General features: G+C 37.0%; 1 protein-coding gene across 1 annotated transcript; it reads left to right on the forward strand.

Annotated features, from left to right (window-relative positions):
- Positions 1–1,390: 1,390 nt before the first annotated feature.
- On the forward strand, positions 1,391–3,266 carry LOC138910270 (serine/threonine-protein phosphatase 7 long form homolog). The gene is made up of 6 exons (XM_070201499.1): positions 1,391–1,479; positions 1,597–1,791; positions 1,944–2,176; positions 2,260–2,354; positions 2,527–2,920; positions 3,031–3,266. The coding sequence occupies exons 1-6, from the start codon at positions 1,391–1,393 to the stop codon at positions 3,264–3,266; spliced, it is 1,242 nt and encodes a 413-aa protein (XP_070057600.1).
- The last annotated feature ends 18,787 nt before the right edge of the window (positions 3,267–22,053 follow it).

A 22,053-nucleotide genomic window follows, 5' to 3' on the forward strand; every position in this document is an offset into this window, starting at 1 on the left:
GGCTGAGTAATTATATTATTATTGGGATAGTTTAGGAGATAGGTCAAGATGGGCTACTGACATTGCCCACATCAACCCACAGAAGTTGTCCAAATTAACTCATGAAAAATAAGAGTCCAAATATTATTTTTTTGGACTCAAAATACAAAAATAGGTGAAAATAGTAATTGAGGACCAATTTATATATAACGCATGTCTTCAATGCGCTATACCTTAACGACACGTTAGTCCGTTAAGGTATAACGCACGGGTTGCATACGCTATGTTTGAATTTTAAATTGGCGGGCAAAAAAAAATAAAAATAAATAAATAAATAAAATATATATATATATATATATATATATATATATATATATATATATATAACACATGTGCAGGATGCGCTATACCAGAAGTTGAAAAAGCAGGTAGGTATAGCGCATCCTATATATGCGCTATACATATATAAATATCGGGCCAGTTTTCTTCCGTGACCAGAAAATAGAAAAACTACGTGCTCTCCTTAACAAACTCGGTTAGAGTACTCAATGATTGATTTAATGTATAAGTAGATAATTATCAAATATTAGATATGAATCATAAAATAATCAGTTGACGTTACAAAAGAGACGTTGCCGGGAAATTTGGGCAAAATATGACAGTTAACAAATAAATCGTTACGAATGAATTTAATTCAATATTATTTACTATTAAGTTTGTAGTATTTTTTATATGAATAATTATTGAATATATCTTGATTACTTATGAAATTTTAATATTTAATTCTGTTATAATTCAAAAAATAAAACTTTAAAAAGTTGATAGTTCGAACAAACCCTGTAGAATTTTTGTAAAATAATGTAGGAAACTAACATATGAAATATTAATATAGAAAATTTATCAACCTAAGTATTTGTTATATGAATAATTACTAAAATATATTTTTAGTTATTGGAATTAATTATTTAATTCTCTGTTAACCCCAAAAATATCTGAAAAAAAAGATGACAGTTCAAAACAAAATGAAAAACCCTCTCGAAATTTAGTAAAAAAATGTAAGAAAATAACATATAAAACAACAATATAGAAAATTTGTTAAACTAAGTATTTTTATATGAATACTTATTAATTATATCATGTATAGTTATGAGAATTAATTATTTAATTTTATTATACCCAAAAATAGCTGAAAAAGATGATAGTTCAAACAAAATCCTGTCGAATTTTAGTAAAAAAAGGTAAGAAACTAACATATAAAATAATAATATAGAAAATGTATCAGCCTAAGTAATAATATAGAAAAATTATTGATTAAATATTAATATAAAAGATATTGCAATATATTTTAAGATGTTAAACAATTAAACAGAAAAATACTTTTATTAATATTGTTCAATTTACATACATCGTCATGGAGCTTTCCCCTGTGCATCCCGGACCTGCATCTCGAGAGCTATTGTTGCTACAGGGCAACCATAGGTCTTCACACATTTGGGATGGGTAGTGTCTGTCCCAGACCTTCCACCCCAGACGTATAGACGATCTGTGGGAGTTCATTAGGGACCACCCACTGCATCCCTGTATAGTTAGACGCCTTCAACGGATGGGTTTTTACAGGATCATAGAGATTGGCCGGTTGCAGTTCGTCTGGGCGCTAATCACAGCTATGATAGAGCGTTGGCGATCGGAGACGCATACATTTCATCTATCCAACGACGAGAATACCATCACGCTAGAGGACACGGAGGTTCTTTTCGGGCTTCCCGTTGATGGTATACCTGTAGCTTACCCGCATGCTCTTAGAGACTATACGTGAGAGGATTACCTTCATATGTTGCAGCGACTCACCGGTTTCCAGCCTGCGGAGCCGATTGCGTTGAGTAGGGCCAGTCAATTGTAGCTGACGCCCGCTAGGAAACATCTGGTGGCGATGGATGCTGAGACTACTGATGATTCACCATCAGAGGATATCAGCCGGCACACGAGGCTATTGTTGCTGATGATGTTTTTGGTATACTGTTCCCGAACACTTCGGAAAACCTAGTCAGCTTGCGATTTCTACATCATCTGGAGCGGCTAGATGATTTATCTGGTTACGGCTGGGGTGCAGCTGTTCTAGCTTACCTGTATAGGCAGATGTGTCTGGCGTGCATGGGCACCCAGAGAGACGTTGTCGGTTTTTTTACCGCTGCTGCAGGTGAAGACATAATCAATTCTTTTCACGATTATAACATACATAGTAAAAAATGCCTTGAATTTTACGTCCACAATCTATATTAGGTTTGGGCATGGGAGCAGTTCCTGCAGTTCCAGCTACCTCTGCCACCGATAGCTCCGGATGCACCACCTCTACCATTTCTCCCGCTAGCTTGGAGGTGGGTTGATAGGCGAGGCCACGCCCGCGAGGTCGAGGCTCGACATCATCTCCCTTATTACCAGGATTTGTTGGATTTACTTGATGGCGCTCAAGTACATATATACTTAAGTTTACTTGGCCTGGCTTGATATGTGTTGCATTTAATCACGATTCTTGTGTTTAATAAATAGTTTATATGGAGGCCATACAATGACGTGCTCATAGCTGGATTGCCAGATTATTGCTTTCGAGGTCGAGCTATGTGGAGCTCTTCCATCCCACTGATATGTCTCGATATAGTCGAGCATCATGCCACCGAGCGAGTCCTTCGCCAGTTTGGTCGACCCCAGCTTGTACCTATTCTACCTACTTGGCACATGACACATTACCAGTGGGATGATCGCAGCAGGGTCGACCAGACATACCTGGTCTGGCTAGAGGCCCAGATTGAAGATTGGGACCAGAGGTATGGATTTATTCCGCCATACCCTCCATCTGACTGTTTGGAGGGCGAGCATGAGTACATGGGTTGGTATCGCAGTGTTACCCGACTTCTTGTCGGGAATCCCCTTCATCGCGCTGGTGGTCGGTACATTCCATATGTCGGGAGACATGAGTCACTGGTATGTTATTTGTTATACTTACTTATAATGTTACATTATCCTTTCATAATTAATATTTTATATGCTATGCAGGCTATTGGCTTACACCAGTTCTACCAGCTGGAACTGTAATGCTACAACATACATGCGAGGGAGCGGTTGTTGTGCACGAGTTTGGCCATCGGGTTACTGATCTTGCTACTGACACATTGAGACGTGACCGAGAGTATTGGCGCTTAGGATATGAGGCTGCTTATGTGCCGCCCGAGGAGTACAATCATGGGCCACAAATGGCCTCTGAACGTGGTATACGTGGCAGGCGTGTCTAGAGAGGAAGGGGTGGACCACGTGGTCGTGGTGGTCGGCGAGGATGGGCTCCCCAGCAAGGGGCGTTGAGGTACTCGTGGAGGATATTAGATATGATCAGCCGGGTGACCACCCTGAGCCACACGATACTCCTTATGATATGCCATCATTCAGCCTTCAACAGTCACTAGGGACTTCGCAGGTGACCCCGTAGCTCCATTGTTGATCGTGGGCACGACCATTATGCAGGAGGAGTGGGATCAGGTTTTTCCTAATCGTCTAGAGCCATCGACAATTGCTGTTGATCGTCCGATACGAGTGGTGCATAGTGGGCGACGACTGAGTTATGGCTCATCCCCGAGGGATGCTGAGGATCTTTCACATACTTCATCTACTCCAGTGCACCTCGATGTTCCGACAAAGCATTGTGTTGCTACTCAAGCGCAGGTTTGTTTGTATTACTATTATTTTAATTTATTTTTATCTTATAGATTAGTCAGTATTATCTAAAGTATTTTTATTTTTTTAAGGATTTCTTCATCGCCCGTCACGGAGGCCACATTGTGCGATACTAACTTGTCGGAGACAGATGATCTTATTCAAGAGCCCACTGAGACCATGGTATGACCATTAATATTTTTTGCTAACACGTACATTAGTATTCTATATTTCATATACTAAAATATCTTATTATTTTGTAGGTTGCTGATGGCCCAACGACCGCTTCTACTAAGCCTGCCAGCCTTACTGATGATCATGCTGCAGAACATCCTCCGATAAAGAGGCGACGTAATGAGGATGATCTTGATAGTGTAGCCGGACGAGATGAGATGCGCCTCAGACCATCCAATGCTTTGAAGCATACAGGTTGTGAGACTCATTGATATGTATTATGAGTTGTATATTTGACATTAAATATTTAATAGCAAAATTATTGATGTTTTACATAATTTGCGCATGTGTTTTTATTTTTCGAGTTATTTATTAGTTTAACACTAGAACACACACACAATAATAAAACAGCTTAACATAAATTTAAATTCGTTAACAATTAAAGATAATATATGACACGTACAACATAAAAATAAAAAACTATACTAAATGCATCAATATGTTTGTTTAGTCACTATCGCCCATTATTCTATACTTCAACCATTTAAATTTCTCTTCCAACCGGTTATTTTCTTCTTCTGCCTCTTTTAGTTTCTCCTTCATTGTCGCAAGTTGTTCTTGCCGTTTCAAGATCTGGAGTTCATACTCATCGATCAGATTCCAAATGTTTATCAAACACGATTTGTAGTATTCCTGGTTAATGGGTTCATCATACCATTCTTCAAAACCACATTGATTTTTGTCCTATCAATGGGGATGATAACAAAAGACTATTAATTAACATGTTATATAAAAACTATTAACAAACATTTTTTTCAATAATAATAACTTAAAACTTGTTTACACATCCAACGTCTGCACCCCAGATTGTAATTTGACCAACATGGCTTCAAAATCGCACGTTTGCTACAGTAACACCTTGGTACGCCATTACGTCCAGACATGTCATAATGCTCGAAAATAAAAAATTAATGGAAAGTTATTTTCTTCGTTTCGTTACAACGCAAATAATAACTAAAATGCACGAGGTTTTTATAGGCAAATAGGAGTGATTTTAGGTTACATAACACATGTTGGTGATGCGCTACGTATTATGTGCTAATGATTCTTTCGCGTGCTAATGATTCTTTAGGGTACAAGTGGGCGTAGCTTTTTCAGGTCGACAGCTTTTTCAGGTCAACAACTTTTTCAGGTCAACATGATAATACATATAACGCATATTGATGATGCGCTACGTTTCACGTGCTAATGATTCTTTAGGGTACAAATGTGTGCATCCTTTTCAGGTCGACAACTTTTTCAGGTCGACATGACAATACACATAACACATATTGATGATGCGCTACGTTTAATATACAAGTTCGTGCAGTTTAGTTCTTTTTAAGTTGCACCAACATTGCAGTATTCAAAGACCATTTCGAGAACCATTACAACATCCATTTCAGAAATTCCATTAATATTTAATAAGTGGTTTAAGAAAAGGCAAGAAGGTGAAGGTAGTTCAACAGATCCACATGGAACATGTCATAACACAATCGATCCCTACCTTGAAAAAAATATGCTAGGCTGCTATACTGATTTGGTTGATGACAAGTGGTATGGTGTTCTACGTACCTTGGAAAATAAACCTATCAATATACACACTGATCTCAAAGTTGCAGGGCACATTATTGAGAGCAAAGCGCATTCTACAAAGCCTGAAGGTATGCAAATTTGGGGTGAAAAACTATAATGGGTTCCTCTTTACTCAAAACGGTGTGATTATGAAGTACTATGCCACTGGCATCGGCTAGTTGTACAACAAGCACTGTCTGCAACCTTCCAAACAAACACACACAAAAGATGAACCAAAAGTGATTCGACATTTGATGAAGGAGATTTTAGAGATGGAAAAGGCATTAGCCGTTCATCATGCATTGGATGATATTAACTACCTGCAAGGAACGGAGGATAAGTATTGGGATTTATTAGAAAATAAAAAATTACATAGAGACATTGATTACCCTGTTTTCCTAACAGTTGTCGAGTGGGAGGGACTACCTAAGTTTTTACCGCAGATGTTGGACGTATGAGTCACATATTGTTGTAGAAATAAAGTAAGTGGTCTTATTGATGATAGCGATGAAATACGAGAAATATGTGTCAACTGGGGCCTAGATTACGATGCCCTCCGTCCGGAAGGGTCCGTACAAGATATTGACGAAGAAGATGAAGAAAGTTACAATGAAATAGTGCCAAACAATGATGATAATAGCGAATGAAAATTGTTATTTATTTCTTGGGAAATATTTGAAGTTGTTGTATTGAATCTTTAATGCTAAATATCAATTAGATTTAACCCTATCGAAAACATAATTTTAATTTAGAAATTTTGCAAACTGAACTTTTACACACATTTAGTACAACAAAAATACTGCAACAAAATACTACGTTTATCCTTGATAATTGGGCACATTGGATGAATTGCCACTTGGAGCTGAATTGCCACCGCTTCCCAAACCAGCTGAAGGACATTTACGGTGATCATGTCCTGTTTGGGAACATATGCCATATTTACGCGCATAAACAGTATCACCAATATCCATTTAGTTCTGTATCTGGGTTCTTTTATGCACTTGTCGTTGATGCACATAATCTTTGTTACACACCATTTTAAATGATTTCGGCGGCCAATAATGCTCAGCACCCACAGGCTGCAATTGTTCACTATAAGTGTTTACTTATGCAGCAACACTATATTCTTTATCAACGTACCTCGTTTCCACAAAACATATATGTTAAAAGCACTTCATGGCATGCGCACATGGCAAGTGATAGATTGACCATTTTCCACACGAGCATAATCTTCTGGATTCATTGACGGTGTATGTATTACTCCTACGATTTTGATGCAGACCAGTACAAACTTCAAAAATATTTTGCTCGCTGCAATACTGCAAAAATGTATGCCACTGTGCTCGATTCCTACATTTCTCAAATTGTTTCATTGGGTGTGGCATAAATTCAACACCCCTTTCCATCAATGACGATGCACCTCTAGATCTTTCAACAAACCTCTCCGCCATCTGCTTGAATGACATCCTCACCATGGCAGTGACAGGCAATCCACGTGCAGACTTCAACAACCTATTGAAAGACTCTGACATATTTGTAGTCAAAATTTCCCATCTTCTACCACCATACTTATGCAAAGTCTACTTGTCAAGCTCATGTCGCATCAACCAACGATATGGTTCTGGGTCATCTTGCCTAATCAATTACATTTGCTTCCTGAATTTACACTCTTGGTGATCTGTTGCAGCCTTCCACATTAAATCATATAAGTCTTTGTTCGGATGAGCCCTCTGGAAGTTGGTCTTCAAGTGCCTAACACAGTAACAGTGGTAGGCATACGGTTCCTGCCATGCATGCAAATTCTGTACAGAACATAAAATATCGCCATGCCGATAAGATATTAGATAAATACCTAAACGTTGTCTGACAACGTGCTCCTTCATGTGGTTCAAAAACAATGTCCACGTCTCTTGGATTTTATTGGCACAAATAGCAAATACGAGGGAAAATATGCTTCCATTATCATCTACTACAACGGCGATCAACAACTTAATATCATACTTTTCATAGAGATGAGTGCCATCTATGGATATTATCGGCCGACAATTCACAAAACCATCAATGTCTGGTTTAAATGCCCAAAACACATATATGAATGTGATTATTTATATTCCCGAACTCCGGTCAAGCTTCCATTCAATAATAGTCCTGGGGTTAAAGTGTTGCAATGCAACCATGTACCTGGGTGGAGTGACAAAGGACTTATCCCAGTTACCATAAACAATCTCAAACGCACGTTTACACCCGAGAAATGCCTTTCTTTTGGTAATGGTACATACACATACCTGGTGGACAAATGCTATACACTCTTTAATCTTGTATCTTATGGACAATTCAATATGTGGAATCAAGACAAGAGAAATCAAGTCAACATTCAAGTTAAAATAATTCCCACTGAATGTGTCCATTTCACAAGTGTGGGTGCCAATGTATTTCCTCACAATCCACATATTTCTTTTCAACTTTCTCGCACACAACATCCATGTACAACCTTAAAACCATCTATGACAAATAACCTTGTATACTTCCGGAGATGACTCATGAACCACGATCTCACGACACTCTTTTATGCTGTATATTTGCACTGCCCTGCTTAGGCGCACTTTATCAGCAAAAAATATATTCTTTGACAGCACCGTTGGTCTAGATTCATCCCACATTGCTGTCCGAATGTCGTTAAGATCCCTTATGAGGGCATCCATATCTGGCATACTGGCAATTATGTCACGACCCAAACCGATGGGCCACGACGGGCACCCGGTACCTTAATCAACCGAGTACCAACATAACGTATCTTTCGTATCATACTATCATGGGTATATGAGATGGAAAGGCTGTTGTAGGATAACTAGAATAAAACATGTAATACCAACTTGGGCCTATAAGACCAAAATGATCACTCGTACATTAAACGTAGGCCGACAAGGCCATACAATCTTTTACGTACATGGCATATGTCTACAAGCCTCTAAGAGTAGATAAATACCATAAAGGTTGGGACAGGCCCCTGCCAAACTAAACAATACACGTCCGAATCATACTGACCAAATAAGAAACTTCGGAGCAAATAGAGCGCACCAACATCTTCCACTGAGCTGGTAGCCTACTTGGAGAATTCTCAACCTGTCTATCGAGATCTGTGGGCATGAAACGCAGCATCCCTAAGAAAAATGGACGTTAGTAGAAATAAAGTACCGAGTATGTAAGGCATGACAGTAGTATATAAAAGACATGAAAGAAACATAGAGTAAAGAACTTAACCTGTAATTATGAATAGCTCTGTGAATCATGAAAATTTATAATGTCATGCATGTGCGTATAAATGCTATACCATGCATAGGTATATGCGTACATAACATCATCAAGCCTCTGAGGGTACCCCATCATATTATCTCAGCCACTTTGGGCAAAATCATCAACATATACTAGCTGATCAGGTGGTGGTGCGTATATAACACCATAAACTTTTCCCATATCCCATATACATATAATATATGCGTATATAATTCCATATGGTCATGGTTCAATGTACATGTATACATGAATGAAATGCATAAGAAGTACGTTAATAAGATTTCTCAAAATGTCATAAGATCACTATGCCTTTGATTAATATTATGAAATAAACTTTATCAACTTGCGTATTCTTCTGAGACCCATAAACAGATGATAGAATAAGAAGACACATGGGTAATCAAGAATATAGATATCCGTAGTATTTCTATGAATAGAGTCATTTATGAAAGTTGCGTATTTGCTCGTTTCGTTTGTATCGTATGAATCATGCCAAAAGGAAAGGAGGGATAACCTTAACATACCTTAACTCCATTGAGTCCTTAATACCTTCCAAGAAATTCTTCAAACAACTCAAACCAATCTACCACATCATAAGGAGATTCAAAATCAATGCTGAGTAAAGGCTAAGTCCGCAACTTAAACTAGTAGCTCGTTTACGTAAATTTGGGCGGCATCTCCCCTGTAACTAGGCCCTCCTCCAATACCATATACCAACAACAACAAGAACACAATAATAACAACATGTAAGCATCATTTTCCAACCTTACCTCCATCACAATATACCACAAAAAGCTCACACACCCTAATCACTTTATATATAAAACGACAACTAAAGTAGTATCAAACAACTAAAACAAATATAACGACGAACGACCAGCCCATCATTTTGTCATTATGTGGTGTTTCTCCACACCATTTGTCCTCCAAAACTCCATTAAACAGTAGAAAAATATATATCCAAAAGGCAACACAAAACAACCCATAAAACAGTCCACTACAAGTCAAATAACTCAAACTCACGACTTCCGATCACTGTCCCGTGAGTTTTAACTATTAGGAAATGAATTTATCAACATTCCTTGATATTTAAACACTTAAATACAGAAATTACATGTTTTATTAACTATGAAGTACCTTCCAAATCTCAAACCACAAGGAAAAAGAGAGGCGATATAGCGATACTTACGTCATAGGGATCGTTTTAATATTAACGCTTCTTGATTCCGTGCCCGGGATGATAATCTTGTTTGAAACTCTTGTATAGAGATTAAGAGTAAAGTTAGGGGTGTTATTTGGGCGTGCTCTCCAGAAAAATGGAGAAAGAGACAAGATGGGATGTAAATATCCCATTTTTCTTAAAAGTCAAAAAGGTGCTACTTGGCACCTTATGATTGGCCCTTCTTCCAACTCTTATAACGTTTTATCCAGGTGTCGTATGAATGAACGGTTAAGTGAGTTGGAAACTAAATTCCAAGACCTTCAATTTGGTATATAATATGTCCCAAAAAGACCTTATATAGCACACAAAATATATTTCTCAAAAAGCTCTGTTACAAGGGAAATCCTTAGTCGGTGTTTCCGTAACTTTAATCTGATTTTTCTCAAACTTCATATTTTCAATAAAAACATCATATATAGCCATATTATGACTTTAAAATTATTTAAATCATGATTAACAAGTCTCTTATTCATTACGTCACCTTGGGACGCACAAGGTATAACAATCTTCCCCCTTAGAAAAATTCGTCCTCGGATGTTAAACTCCCAGAAATCTATAGAAATTTTGGCAGAGTCTCCTCTGTAACGGTACTACTACCAACTTGTCACACAGAAAACCCAACAATACAAAGCCACACAGGGCCATCAATAACATCAATGGCCTCACACGACCAATAATAGTTACTAACATAAGAATCAAATACCATATACGTACCTAAAGGTTGTGATGTCTCAGTCCGATCCTCCTCCGGAAGTGGAAACAAGTGAGGATACCTAGTCTTCATTTCTTCTTCAGCTTCCCAAGTCATCTCCTCCACATTATTGTTAATCCAAAGTACTTTAACCAAAGCTACATCCTTAGTTATTAATCTCTGAACTTGTCTATCTAGTATAGCAATGGGAGCTTCCTCATATGATAGCTGCTCTGTAAACTGAACATCGTCAACTGGAATGATTTTAGAGGGATCTCCAATACACCTACGGATCATAGAAACATGAAATACTGGATGTACAGACTCCAATTTGGAAGGCAAGTATAACTCATATGCTATTTGTCCTACTCTATGTATAATCTTATAAGGTCCAATGTATCGAGGGCTAAGCTTTCCTTTCTTACCGAATCTCATAACTTTCATCGGTGATACATTTAGGAGTACCTAGTCATCTACCTGAAACTCTAAGTCTCGTCATCGATTATATGCATAGGACTTCTGACGACTCTGAGCTGCTAGTAGCCTTTCCCGTATAAGCTTAATCTTCTCAACTTCCTGTTGTACCAACTCTGGTTATACTAACTTAGTTTCCCCAATCTCGAACCATCCTATAGGTGACCTACACTTCTGTCTGTAAAGAGCTGCGTATGGAGCCATCTGAATGCTGGAATGATAACTATTATTACATGCAAACTCAATAAGTGGAAAATGATCATACCAGTTAACCCTGAAGTCCATCACACAAGCCCATAGCATATCCTCCAGTGTCTGAATCGTACGTTCAGCCTGACCGTCTGTCTGGGGATGAAATATTGTACTAAGACTTACCTGAGTCCCCAATCCTTTTTGGAAATACTTCCAGAAATTAACTGTAAATTGAGCACCTCTATCTGAGATAATAGATATAGGGGAACCATGAACTCGTACTATCTCCCTATTGTAAAGCCTTGCATAATCCTCTGCTGAGTAAATAGTCCTGACAGACAAAAAATGGGCTACTTTTGTAAGTCTATCGACAATCCCATATAGCATCGAACTTACGTTGGTTACGAGGTATGCCTATGATGAAATCCATATTAATCACTTCCCATTTCCAAGTCGGAATATCTATAGCCTGTAACAATCCACAGGGTTTCTAATGCTCAATCTTAACCTGCTGACAATTAGGGCACTGAGCAACAAACTCCGCCATATCCTTCTTCATTTCGTCCCACCAGTATATTTCCATGATATCATGATACATCTTTGTCACTCCTGGATAAATAGAATAACGAGAATAGTGAGCTTCTCCCATAACCTACTGGCGCAACCCTGCCACATTAGAACACATAATCGACCTCGATATCTGAGGACTCCATCTCCTATAATCTCAAATGGTGTATTCTTCTTTTGAGGGGATGTATCTTTGTAATGAGCTAGCATAGGATCCTCATACTGGCGTTCCTTCACTTCAGTTACTAAAGAGGATGTTGCCGTGTCCTGAATAGTAACTCCGGTATCACCTGAGTCAAGTAATCGAACTCCAAGACTAGCTAGCTGATGAATCTCATAGGCTATCCCACACTTCTTTGGATGTAAATATGACAGGCTACCCATAGATCTACGGTTGAGGGCGTCGACTACTACATTCGCCTTCCCCAGATGGTATAAAATATCAACGTCGTAGTCTTTCAGTAGCTCCAACCATCTCTTTTGGCGTAAATTCAATTCCTTTTGATTGAAGATATATGGAAGGCTCTTATGATATATATCAACATAAATTCCATACAAATAGTGCCTCCACATCTTTAGTGCATGAATTACCGCGACTAACTCTAAATCGTGGGTCGGGTAATTATTCTCGTGCTTTCTTAATTGTCTTTAAACATAAGCAATTACTTTTCATGGTCGTTCTGCCACTTGTTGCATGAATACATGGCTTATCTCATTGCTCACAAATATTGGAATTTCCTGTAACTCATATGATCTCAAATGTCATATTTTGATTTGTTTTTCTTCCCGTTCATTAGCCACGATAGGCGCTACTTTCTTATGGAGTGCATACAATGTTGTTGTGAGACTGTTGTTACAAGACCATTTCTTCCTTATGTCACTATGCTTAAGTTGAAGCCTTCTTCCTTATTCTCTCAGCTAGTCTTTCTTTGTAGTACTTAAGAGAGACCCTTTGACTTCTGTAAAGCTGCGAGCTTGTTACATCGTATACCTGAAAGAGTTTTTTTTAACGTTCTTATTCGCCTATAATTATCCTTAATTACTTACCTCCGCACCCTTGTGCTCGTAAGGTTGATTCTGAACTAAAATATTTTGACTGTCTTCTCAGTGGCAACACTTTTTTTCGTAACATTTATGCGGTACCTTTAACAACCCCAACTCCTATCTGAATATTTCTCAAGGATTACGATGTCATCATATTTGCGAGACTGAATTCCCTATGCTGGATTTCACTATGTTTATCTTGCACAACCTGCTGATTTTTCTGTACCCTCTTGTTTAGCCATGGTTAGGCTCTTCCTGAATCAACTACTAACTACACGTTAGTCCATTCTCATATCTATATTCTGCGTAATCTTTCTTGGGTTATATCCTTTGTCTTAACTTATCCCGCACACTTTCTCCTTGCGTATCCAGTGTTTATTTGCACTTATTTATCAATAACATCTAGTGATGGAACATTTTCTGCCTCTCCCCATCATCATGCTTACATAATGTTCTGGAATCGTATCATATCCGTAGGATCTGAATAAATACAATCTCATTCCTTTCGCCTTTCTACCACATTCTTCCTTTACTATTCCATAGTTACCTTAACCACATAACTCTGACTTAATACCATATCACACCAGCTTCCCCCTTTAGGGGAGTAATAACATTTATTGCTATGAAGATTTACCTATAAATGTTTTACCTCTTCATATTTGGTATCTTTTCACATCTTCACGGACTCTTACTTGCCTTGCGGTAACCCTTCTGTACCAGGGATAATTTAATTTCTTACACACAAAGGTGACACCTAGTGTAACTAGCACACTTAGTCCCTTAAGCTTAACTTTGCTCACATCGCTTGTTTTAGGGAAACGTGTTCCTGAATGACCTTTAAAAGTTATTCTTTTGTTGTTCATTCAATTATCGCCCGGAACGCGATCTCTGAAATTCTCACGATGTTAACTATTATAAAATCCTTCGGTCCCGAATTCATGTTCAATTTATCTTATTCACTAGCCCATACTAATTTCTATTACTTCAGGGTATAATTTTTCCTTCTGGAAATCACGTATGAGTCACCAACTCATTTCTCGAAATTGGGACATGACTTTATGGCTTATAATCTTTTATTGTCTCAAGGCATGTAACTTCTTGTCTTTTCCTTCACTTGACTATAGAATATGTAGTCCTGTCATATTTTGATTTACTGTTATCATCCATTTAACACATCTTACTCATGATGCTTTATTTACTCTCTTCTTATTCGCCGGATAATATTTTTGTCTATCACTTTATTCTGAAAACTTCAACAAAATGTTCTTTCACTTTTAGCTCCCATTGCTTCATCTCACCGGCTCCTCAGAATGCCTAACATTCTCTTTTTACTAGGGACGAGAGTCATACAAAGGTAAATATTTATCCCTTCTAGGATTCCAATGCCAATATTCTGAAATTTCTGAACATTCTGGTATTCATATCCCTCGGAAATGTGAGCTAATGATAAAAATCCATCCACAATTGTGGGTTACTCTAACCCCAGCTGGATGTTGATATCCCATCCTTCTCTTAAATTATATTTGTTAGCTCCCACAGGGCATAACTGAAATGTGTGTTGTCAAGTGAATATATCTTTGTTATTGTTGAAAGTAACTCAGAAAGCTTATATTTCTCTGCCTGAATTGTAAATACAGATAATCTTCACTAACTGGGTACCTCGTATCCTTCTTCACCTAGCTTCTTTTATTGTTGAAACTTATATCTACCTTCTGATTCTCTCATAGCTTTTTACTATAGGGGTAGATAGACATTCATGCCTTAGGGCTCCTTATCAATAGGCTCACACGTTATAGTACACACATATCTACTGAAGGCTTTACATTTACTCCTCATAAGTATGACGCAAAATCGAGTTCCTCTGACTCAACTCTTCCACAGCCACATTCAATCTCTTACGAACTGTCTTTCTGGATGTAGATGTCATTGTATAACGAATAAAATAGAACTTAGGAATTTGAATTTCTTACAGCTGAGCTCTACCACACGATCTAGAGTAAAAAGAAAGAGTGACTGTCCTAAATGCTCTGTAGCCTCCTACTTATAAGTGTGGTACACAACACACCCATAAACAAGACTCTACTAGACACGGCTTGTAGACTCCCTAGGATAGAACTGCTCTGATACTATTTTTGTCATGACCCAAACCGATAGGCCACGACAGGCACCCGGTACCTTACTCAACTGAGTACTAACGTAACGTATCTTTTGTATCATACTATCATGGGTAAAAGAGACGGAAAAGCTGTCATAAGATAACTCGAATAAAACATGTAATACCAACTTGGGCCTATAAGACCAAAATGATCACTCGTACACTAAACATAGGCCGACAAGGCCATACAATCTTTTACGTACATGGCATATGTCTACAAGCCTCTAAGAGTAGATAAATACCATAAAGGTTGGTACAGGGCCACGCCATACTAAACAATACATGTCCGAATCATACTGACCAAATAGGAAACTTTGGAGCAAATGGAGCGCACCAACATCTACTGCTGAGCTGATAGCCACTTGGAGAACTCTCAACCTATTTATCGGGACCTGCGGGCATGAAACACAGTGTCCCCAGGCAAAAGGGATGTCAGTACAAAAAAAGTACCGAGTATGTAAGGCATGACAGTAGTATATAAAAGACATGAAAGAAACATAGAGTAAAGTAAAAAACTCAACCTGTAATTATGAATAGCTCTGTGAATCATGAAAATTTATAATGTTATGCATGTGCGTATAAATGACATACCATGCATAGGTATATGCGTACATAACATCATCAAGCCTCTAAGGGCATCCCATCATATCATCTCAGCCACTGTGGGCAAAATCATCAACGTATACCAGCTGATCAGGTGATGGTGCGTATATAACGCCATAACCTTCTCCCATATCACATATACATATAATATAGGCGTATATAATGCGATATGATCATGGTTCAATGTACATGTATACATGAATGAAATGCATAATAAGTACGTTAATAAGATTTCTCAAAATGTCATAAGATCACTATGCCTTTGATTAATATCATGAAATAAACTTTATCGACTTGCATATTTTTTTGAGACCCATGAAAAGATGATAGAATAAGAAGACATATGGGGAATCAATAATATATATATCCCTAGTATTTCTATGAATAGAGTCATTTATGAAAGTTGCGTATTTGCTCGTTTCGTTTGTATCGTATGGATCATGCCAAAAGGAAAAGAGGGATAGCCTTAACATACCTTAACTCCGTTGAGTCCTTAATACCTTCCAATAAATTCTTCAAACAACTCAACCCAATCTACCACATCATAAGGAGATTCAAAATCAATGTTGAGTAAAGGCTAAGTCCGCAACTTAAATTAGTAGCTCGTTTAAGTAAATTTGGGCAGCATCTCCCCTGTAACTAGGCCCTCCTCCAATACCATGTACCTACAACAACAAGAACACAACAATAACAACATGTAAGCATCATTTTCCAACCTTACCTCCATCACAATATACCACAAAATAGCCCATACACCCTAATTACTTCATACATAAAACGACAACCAAAATAGTGTCAAACAACTAAAAAAAATATAACGACGAACGACCAACCAACTATTCTGTCATTATGTGGTGTTTCTCCACATCATTTGTCTTCCAAACCTCCATTAAACAGTAGAAACATATACAGCCCAAAGGCAATACGAAACATCCCACAAAACAGTCCACTACAAGTCAAATAACTCGAACTCACGGCTTCCGATCACCGTCCTATGAGTTCTAACTATTAGAAAATAAATTTATCAACATTAATTGATATTTAAACACTTAAATACAGAAAGTACACATTTTCTTAACTATGAAGTACCTTCCAAAACTCAGACTACAAAGAAAAAGAGAGACGATATAGCGATACTTAAGTCATAGGGATCGTTTTAATGTTAACGCTTCTTTATTTCGTGCCTGAGATGATAATCTTGTTTGAAGCTCTTGTAGAGAGCTTAAGAGTAATTTTAGGTGGTGTTATTTTGGCGTGCTCTCTGAAAAAATGGAGAAAGAGATGAGATGGGATGTAAATATCCCATTTTTCTTAAAAGTCAAAAAAGTGCTACTTGGCACCCTATGATTGGCCCTTCTTCCAACTCTTATAATATTTTATCCGGGTGTCGTATGAACGGACGATTAAGTGCGTTGGAAACTACATTCCAAGACCTACAATTTGGTATATAATATGTCCCAAAAAGACCTTATATATCACACAAATATATTTTTTAAAAAGCTCTATTACAGGGCAAATTCTTAGTCGTTGTTTCCGCAACTTTAATCCTATTTTTCCCAAACTTCATATTTTTTATCCAAACATCATATATAGCCATATTATGACTTTAAAATCATTTAAATCATGATTAACAAAGTCTTCTATTCATTACGTCACCTTGTGACGAACAGGGTGTAACAAATTGATCAAGGTAAGGAATCTCCCTTGAATGAAATGGCACACGAGGCTCGTACACTATGGGTCTAACAGGAGTTGGAGTCTGCAGATATGGATCATACTCATTGGTGGAATCATGCTCCCTCGTCAAATAAGGTTCATAATTCTCATCCTCATCATCATCACCCTCATCACGGAAGGGTATATCATCTCTAGACTCATCTTCATTGTTGTCATAATCACTATCATCTTTCTGACTCTACGCATCTGCCAAATCCCGATTAAATATATCGTATTCGGGAAATTGAGTAAGGACAGGACCTTCATGTTGCACATTTTCACTGCACAACTAATAAAATAATAAGTTTCTCAAATTTAGCCAAACATTACATATAAACTTTATCACTTAACTTACAAATCATAATCTATTGATATCACATGATGCACATTATCCTGTTGTTAATGACTCCCGGATGGACCATCATGATCCAACAAACCAAAACTAGATATATTCCAACTGTCCGTTAGTTCATAAGTTGTAAAATTCATATCTGGTCGGTACCCTCTTTGGAATATATAAGTGTTAATACAAATATAATACATAAAAAAAATATCGTAATACAATAAAAATTAAAATTTATCACTCGTCTTGTGAATTATGTAAACTTGGGGAGAAATTATGTCCTCGCTCCTCATTCGCCCGTGGAGATAAGTTTAGATCTGGCCAAACTCTTTCAAACAGAACCTATTCGGATAAAACTGCTACAAAAAATTCACCCGATGATTAAGGGTTATCCCTATTTTGCGGAACCTCAATATTGTGAACGTCTTCAACCTTGACGTATATTTTCAATATTTTTATCACAAGAAGTTCTTGGTGTTCACCCGAAGTCCTCAAAAAATCTGTCAGAGTTTCATTGTCTTCGATGTTAAACTTAGCATAGCAAAGAACCCCTTGCGGAGTTACAGAATACAGATATCTTCCGGTTACTTTAATATTAACCGAACGTTTTCTCACACTCATTTTTTACATAACAACGATACCAAGCTATCATACTCCATTGTAAGTGGCAACTTAACATGACACTGTGGAGAATAACTGTAGCGTACTGAGTTATTGTCCACCACAACCTCACCCCCAATATAATGCAATCCTAATTTTTTGCTCTTAGGATATTATGACAAAATACAAAATAAATTAAGCAAACAAATATTTCGGAAGACCTGAAGGATCCTGAATGGACTTTTACCGAGATTTTAAAACTCCTTAAATAAGAAAAAAATCAGTCCGGTGATACATTAATTGAGGGTATAGGGCATGCATAATACGCGCTATATATGTAGCGCGTATTATGCATGCGCTATGCCCTCAATTATTTGTGGGTCAGTAAAGTTTACATATAGCGCATGCAACCCATGCACTATATCTTAACAGACAAACGTATCGTTAAGATATACACTACTAGAAAAAAGCTTTTTTCCAACTACCATTTCCGGCTACAAATTGTCAGTCATAATTTTCCGACTACTGTAGTCGAAAAATTTATATTTGTATTTATATTAATTTTTTTGAATTTTGTCGACTATGTTTTCGACTACTAGTATCGTCAAGTTTCGGGGAATTTTCCGCGCATATATTTTTTCGACTATTGCAGTCGGAACATAACATATAAATAATTTTCGACTACAGTAGTCGGAATTTTTTAAAATAAAATTAATTAAATAATAATTTATTTCCGACTATAATAGTCGGAACTTAGTCAGATATTATTTAGCGACTACTGTAGTCGGATAACTTAGTTATTTTGGGCCAAAACCCTTATTTTTCTAATTATCTTTTCCTTTCCCACACTCTCTCTTCTCTCTCACAACTCACGTCCCTCCTCTCTTCCAGCGACGTCTTCAGTGGTTGTGACCCGCACCGTCGCCGACGACGACTCAGGTGTGTCTCTCTCTGTCAATTTATACTCTTTTACCATTATACAACCTACTATTTTCGTTTTTTAGAAAGTAATGCTCCAAACTACACATTGACCACGTTGTATTTTTTCCTCTTTGATGAAATTAGTACTTATTAGTTTTTATCTTTTCCACAAGAATAGCTTAGTAGTCTTTGTGTATGATGTTGGTATTTATCTTAATTCTTGTAATTTAGTTAATTTAGTAGTCTTCTGTGAACTTTGCGGCTGGCTATGGGATGTGTGTTTAGTATTTCTCTAAAAATTTTATGTACTTTGCGGCTGGCTATTATCAAAGTTGTGTATAACACGCAACTTTGATAGTACAAAAGAAACTATGGGCCATAAGACTTGAATAAACTCGAGGCATGACTTATAGTTGTAATCACAATCATTAACCCATACCACTCTGTAGGTTGAACTAAAATCCACTCTTGACCAAGATAAGTTTCAGAGCCAATGACACACAAATCGTTCCAGCATTGTTGTCCATGTGAAGTCTAAACTTGTGTAGATACAGGTTGCCCACCTTATTTGATACCCAAACCTGAAGATGTTGGCATTGTACCTGTAATGAATATCTCCCTCGTGTATAATGGATGCATGATGTACCTGATGTTTCCTCCAATTAAAGCACAGTTGACCCGCAAAGTAATGCAAACACCCATGGTTCAACAAAACCATTCTGGAAAGTAGTGTGGTGTTGTGCATGTCTTTTCTATTTTTGTGTTATCATGTACCTTTACTATAGTAGTTTGTAATATGTTCAGGGTGTAGTAGAATATCAAGAAAAAAGGTCCCTAATTTACAATCCTTACTAATAATATAATTGTACAATCCTTATGTCAGACATGGCTATCGATGTTATGGTATGATAGCTATTGCTTTGGTTATGTAAACCAGTGGATATTTTTAATGTGTTTAAATGCTACATTATGTAGTGATATTAGATTAATACTCCATCTATTCCCATGTTTTATTTTCTGAATTTATTTTATATTGGTATTCATCCAAATAAAGGAACTCCAAAAGGTCCTACATGGGAAATTAAGGTCCAATTTCAGTTATTGGTTTTCTTACTGATATTAAATGGTTGACATTGCACCATTGGCATTTTGGAGTTCAATGTTGAGTTGTTGGCTGCCAAGTGATACTGAAGTTGAATAGCTGCTTATAATTCTACTTCTTTTTTCCTTTTTTTTTTATTTGATAAATGTCGAACTTTGTTAGTTCTTATGAATCTGGATATAATAATTTCTGTTTGAAAATGTTGATATGAAATTTACATAACCTCTTAAGTATAAATTTGGATTATGTAAGGCATATCTGGCTAAAGAAACTTCTTATTTTTATTCATATTATTTTGAACATGATGTGCCATGTTTGAGTAATAGACTCAATCGACATGACGATGGAGGAAGTAATGATCCTTCAGCACCACCCTTTTCCACATTCAATCAACCAGGAAAAGGTGGTCCAAAAAGTAGTTCAAAGTGAATTTTGACTGAGAAGGAACTAGAGTCAGCTACAACACATGTACTTTGAATTGGCCCGAGGTCCAACCTTATTATAGGTAAATATATATTTATATTACCAAGTTTCATGCAAGATTTGTCATTGTTTTAACTAATGAATATTATAATTTTGTCGGACAGTTACTTTGTGGGTACATATGGGCAGAATGCTGTTTATCCTAGGTTTTCAAAGTGGTTTAGAGAATTTGTAAGTATTACTTAATATTTAATATGGTTTTTGTTAGTTGCAAATTAATTAGATGTATTTTAAAATTCTAAATTTCTGTAATTCTATATAGGTTCAGCACCAGTTAATGGCGTAAATAATCAATTTCTGCATGATATAGCTTGGGGGCCTGATCCTAGAGTCATAAAGATATCTAGGTATTGTGTTAATGGGTACAAGTTCCATACAGAAGAATGGTCTAAGGGCAAGAAAACCAATAATAGTGGGGTGTGGGTGAAAGGTGAGTGGGATGTTGATTATTATGGTGTGGTTCAAGAGATTTTAGAACTCGAGTATAGTGTTGGTTGGTCAAAGAAAAAGTTGGTACTCTTTCGGTGCAAGTGGTATGATCGAACACCAAATAGAGGTACGAAGGTGCGCCCTCAGTACAAAATAGTTGAAATTAAACACACGAGGGATTATCCATTCTATGATCCATTTATCATTGCATAAAATGTAAAACAAGTGTATTACGCTACTTATCCTTTGTGTAAGAATAAGTCCACATGGAGGGTGGTTATTAAAACAAAACCTGTGGGTATAGTGAAAGTCGAGGATGTTTTAGATGTAGCGTACCAGAATGACATTTCAAGTGTTGAAGCATTAGTAGATGATAAATTAACAGGTGAATTGCAGCATAGCAAAGGCATCTATGAAGAATTTGATATTTTTGTCCTTAGATCAAATTTAAATGATGATGGGAAAGGAACATCCAGGGCAAATGAGGAGGAAAACCCAGCCAATGAATATGAAACAAGCGATGAGGAAGAATTGCCTGATGGAGATTAAACAAGCGATGGGGAAGAATTTCTTGATGAAAATGGAACAAGCGATGAGGAAGAATCTAATAATGAATATGAATCAAGTGAAGATGATTGACTTGTTGGGTTTTATTATCTCTTTAGATTTTATATTTTTCCTTAATTATCTAATATGTTGAAGAATTACTTTATATTTTTATTATTTCGTTAGGTTTTATGTTATTCCT

This window comes from Nicotiana tomentosiformis, chromosome 4 (assembly GCF_000390325.3).
Source record: "Nicotiana tomentosiformis chromosome 4, ASM39032v3, whole genome shotgun sequence".
Lineage (NCBI taxonomy): Eukaryota > Viridiplantae > Streptophyta > Magnoliopsida > Solanales > Solanaceae > Nicotiana > Nicotiana tomentosiformis.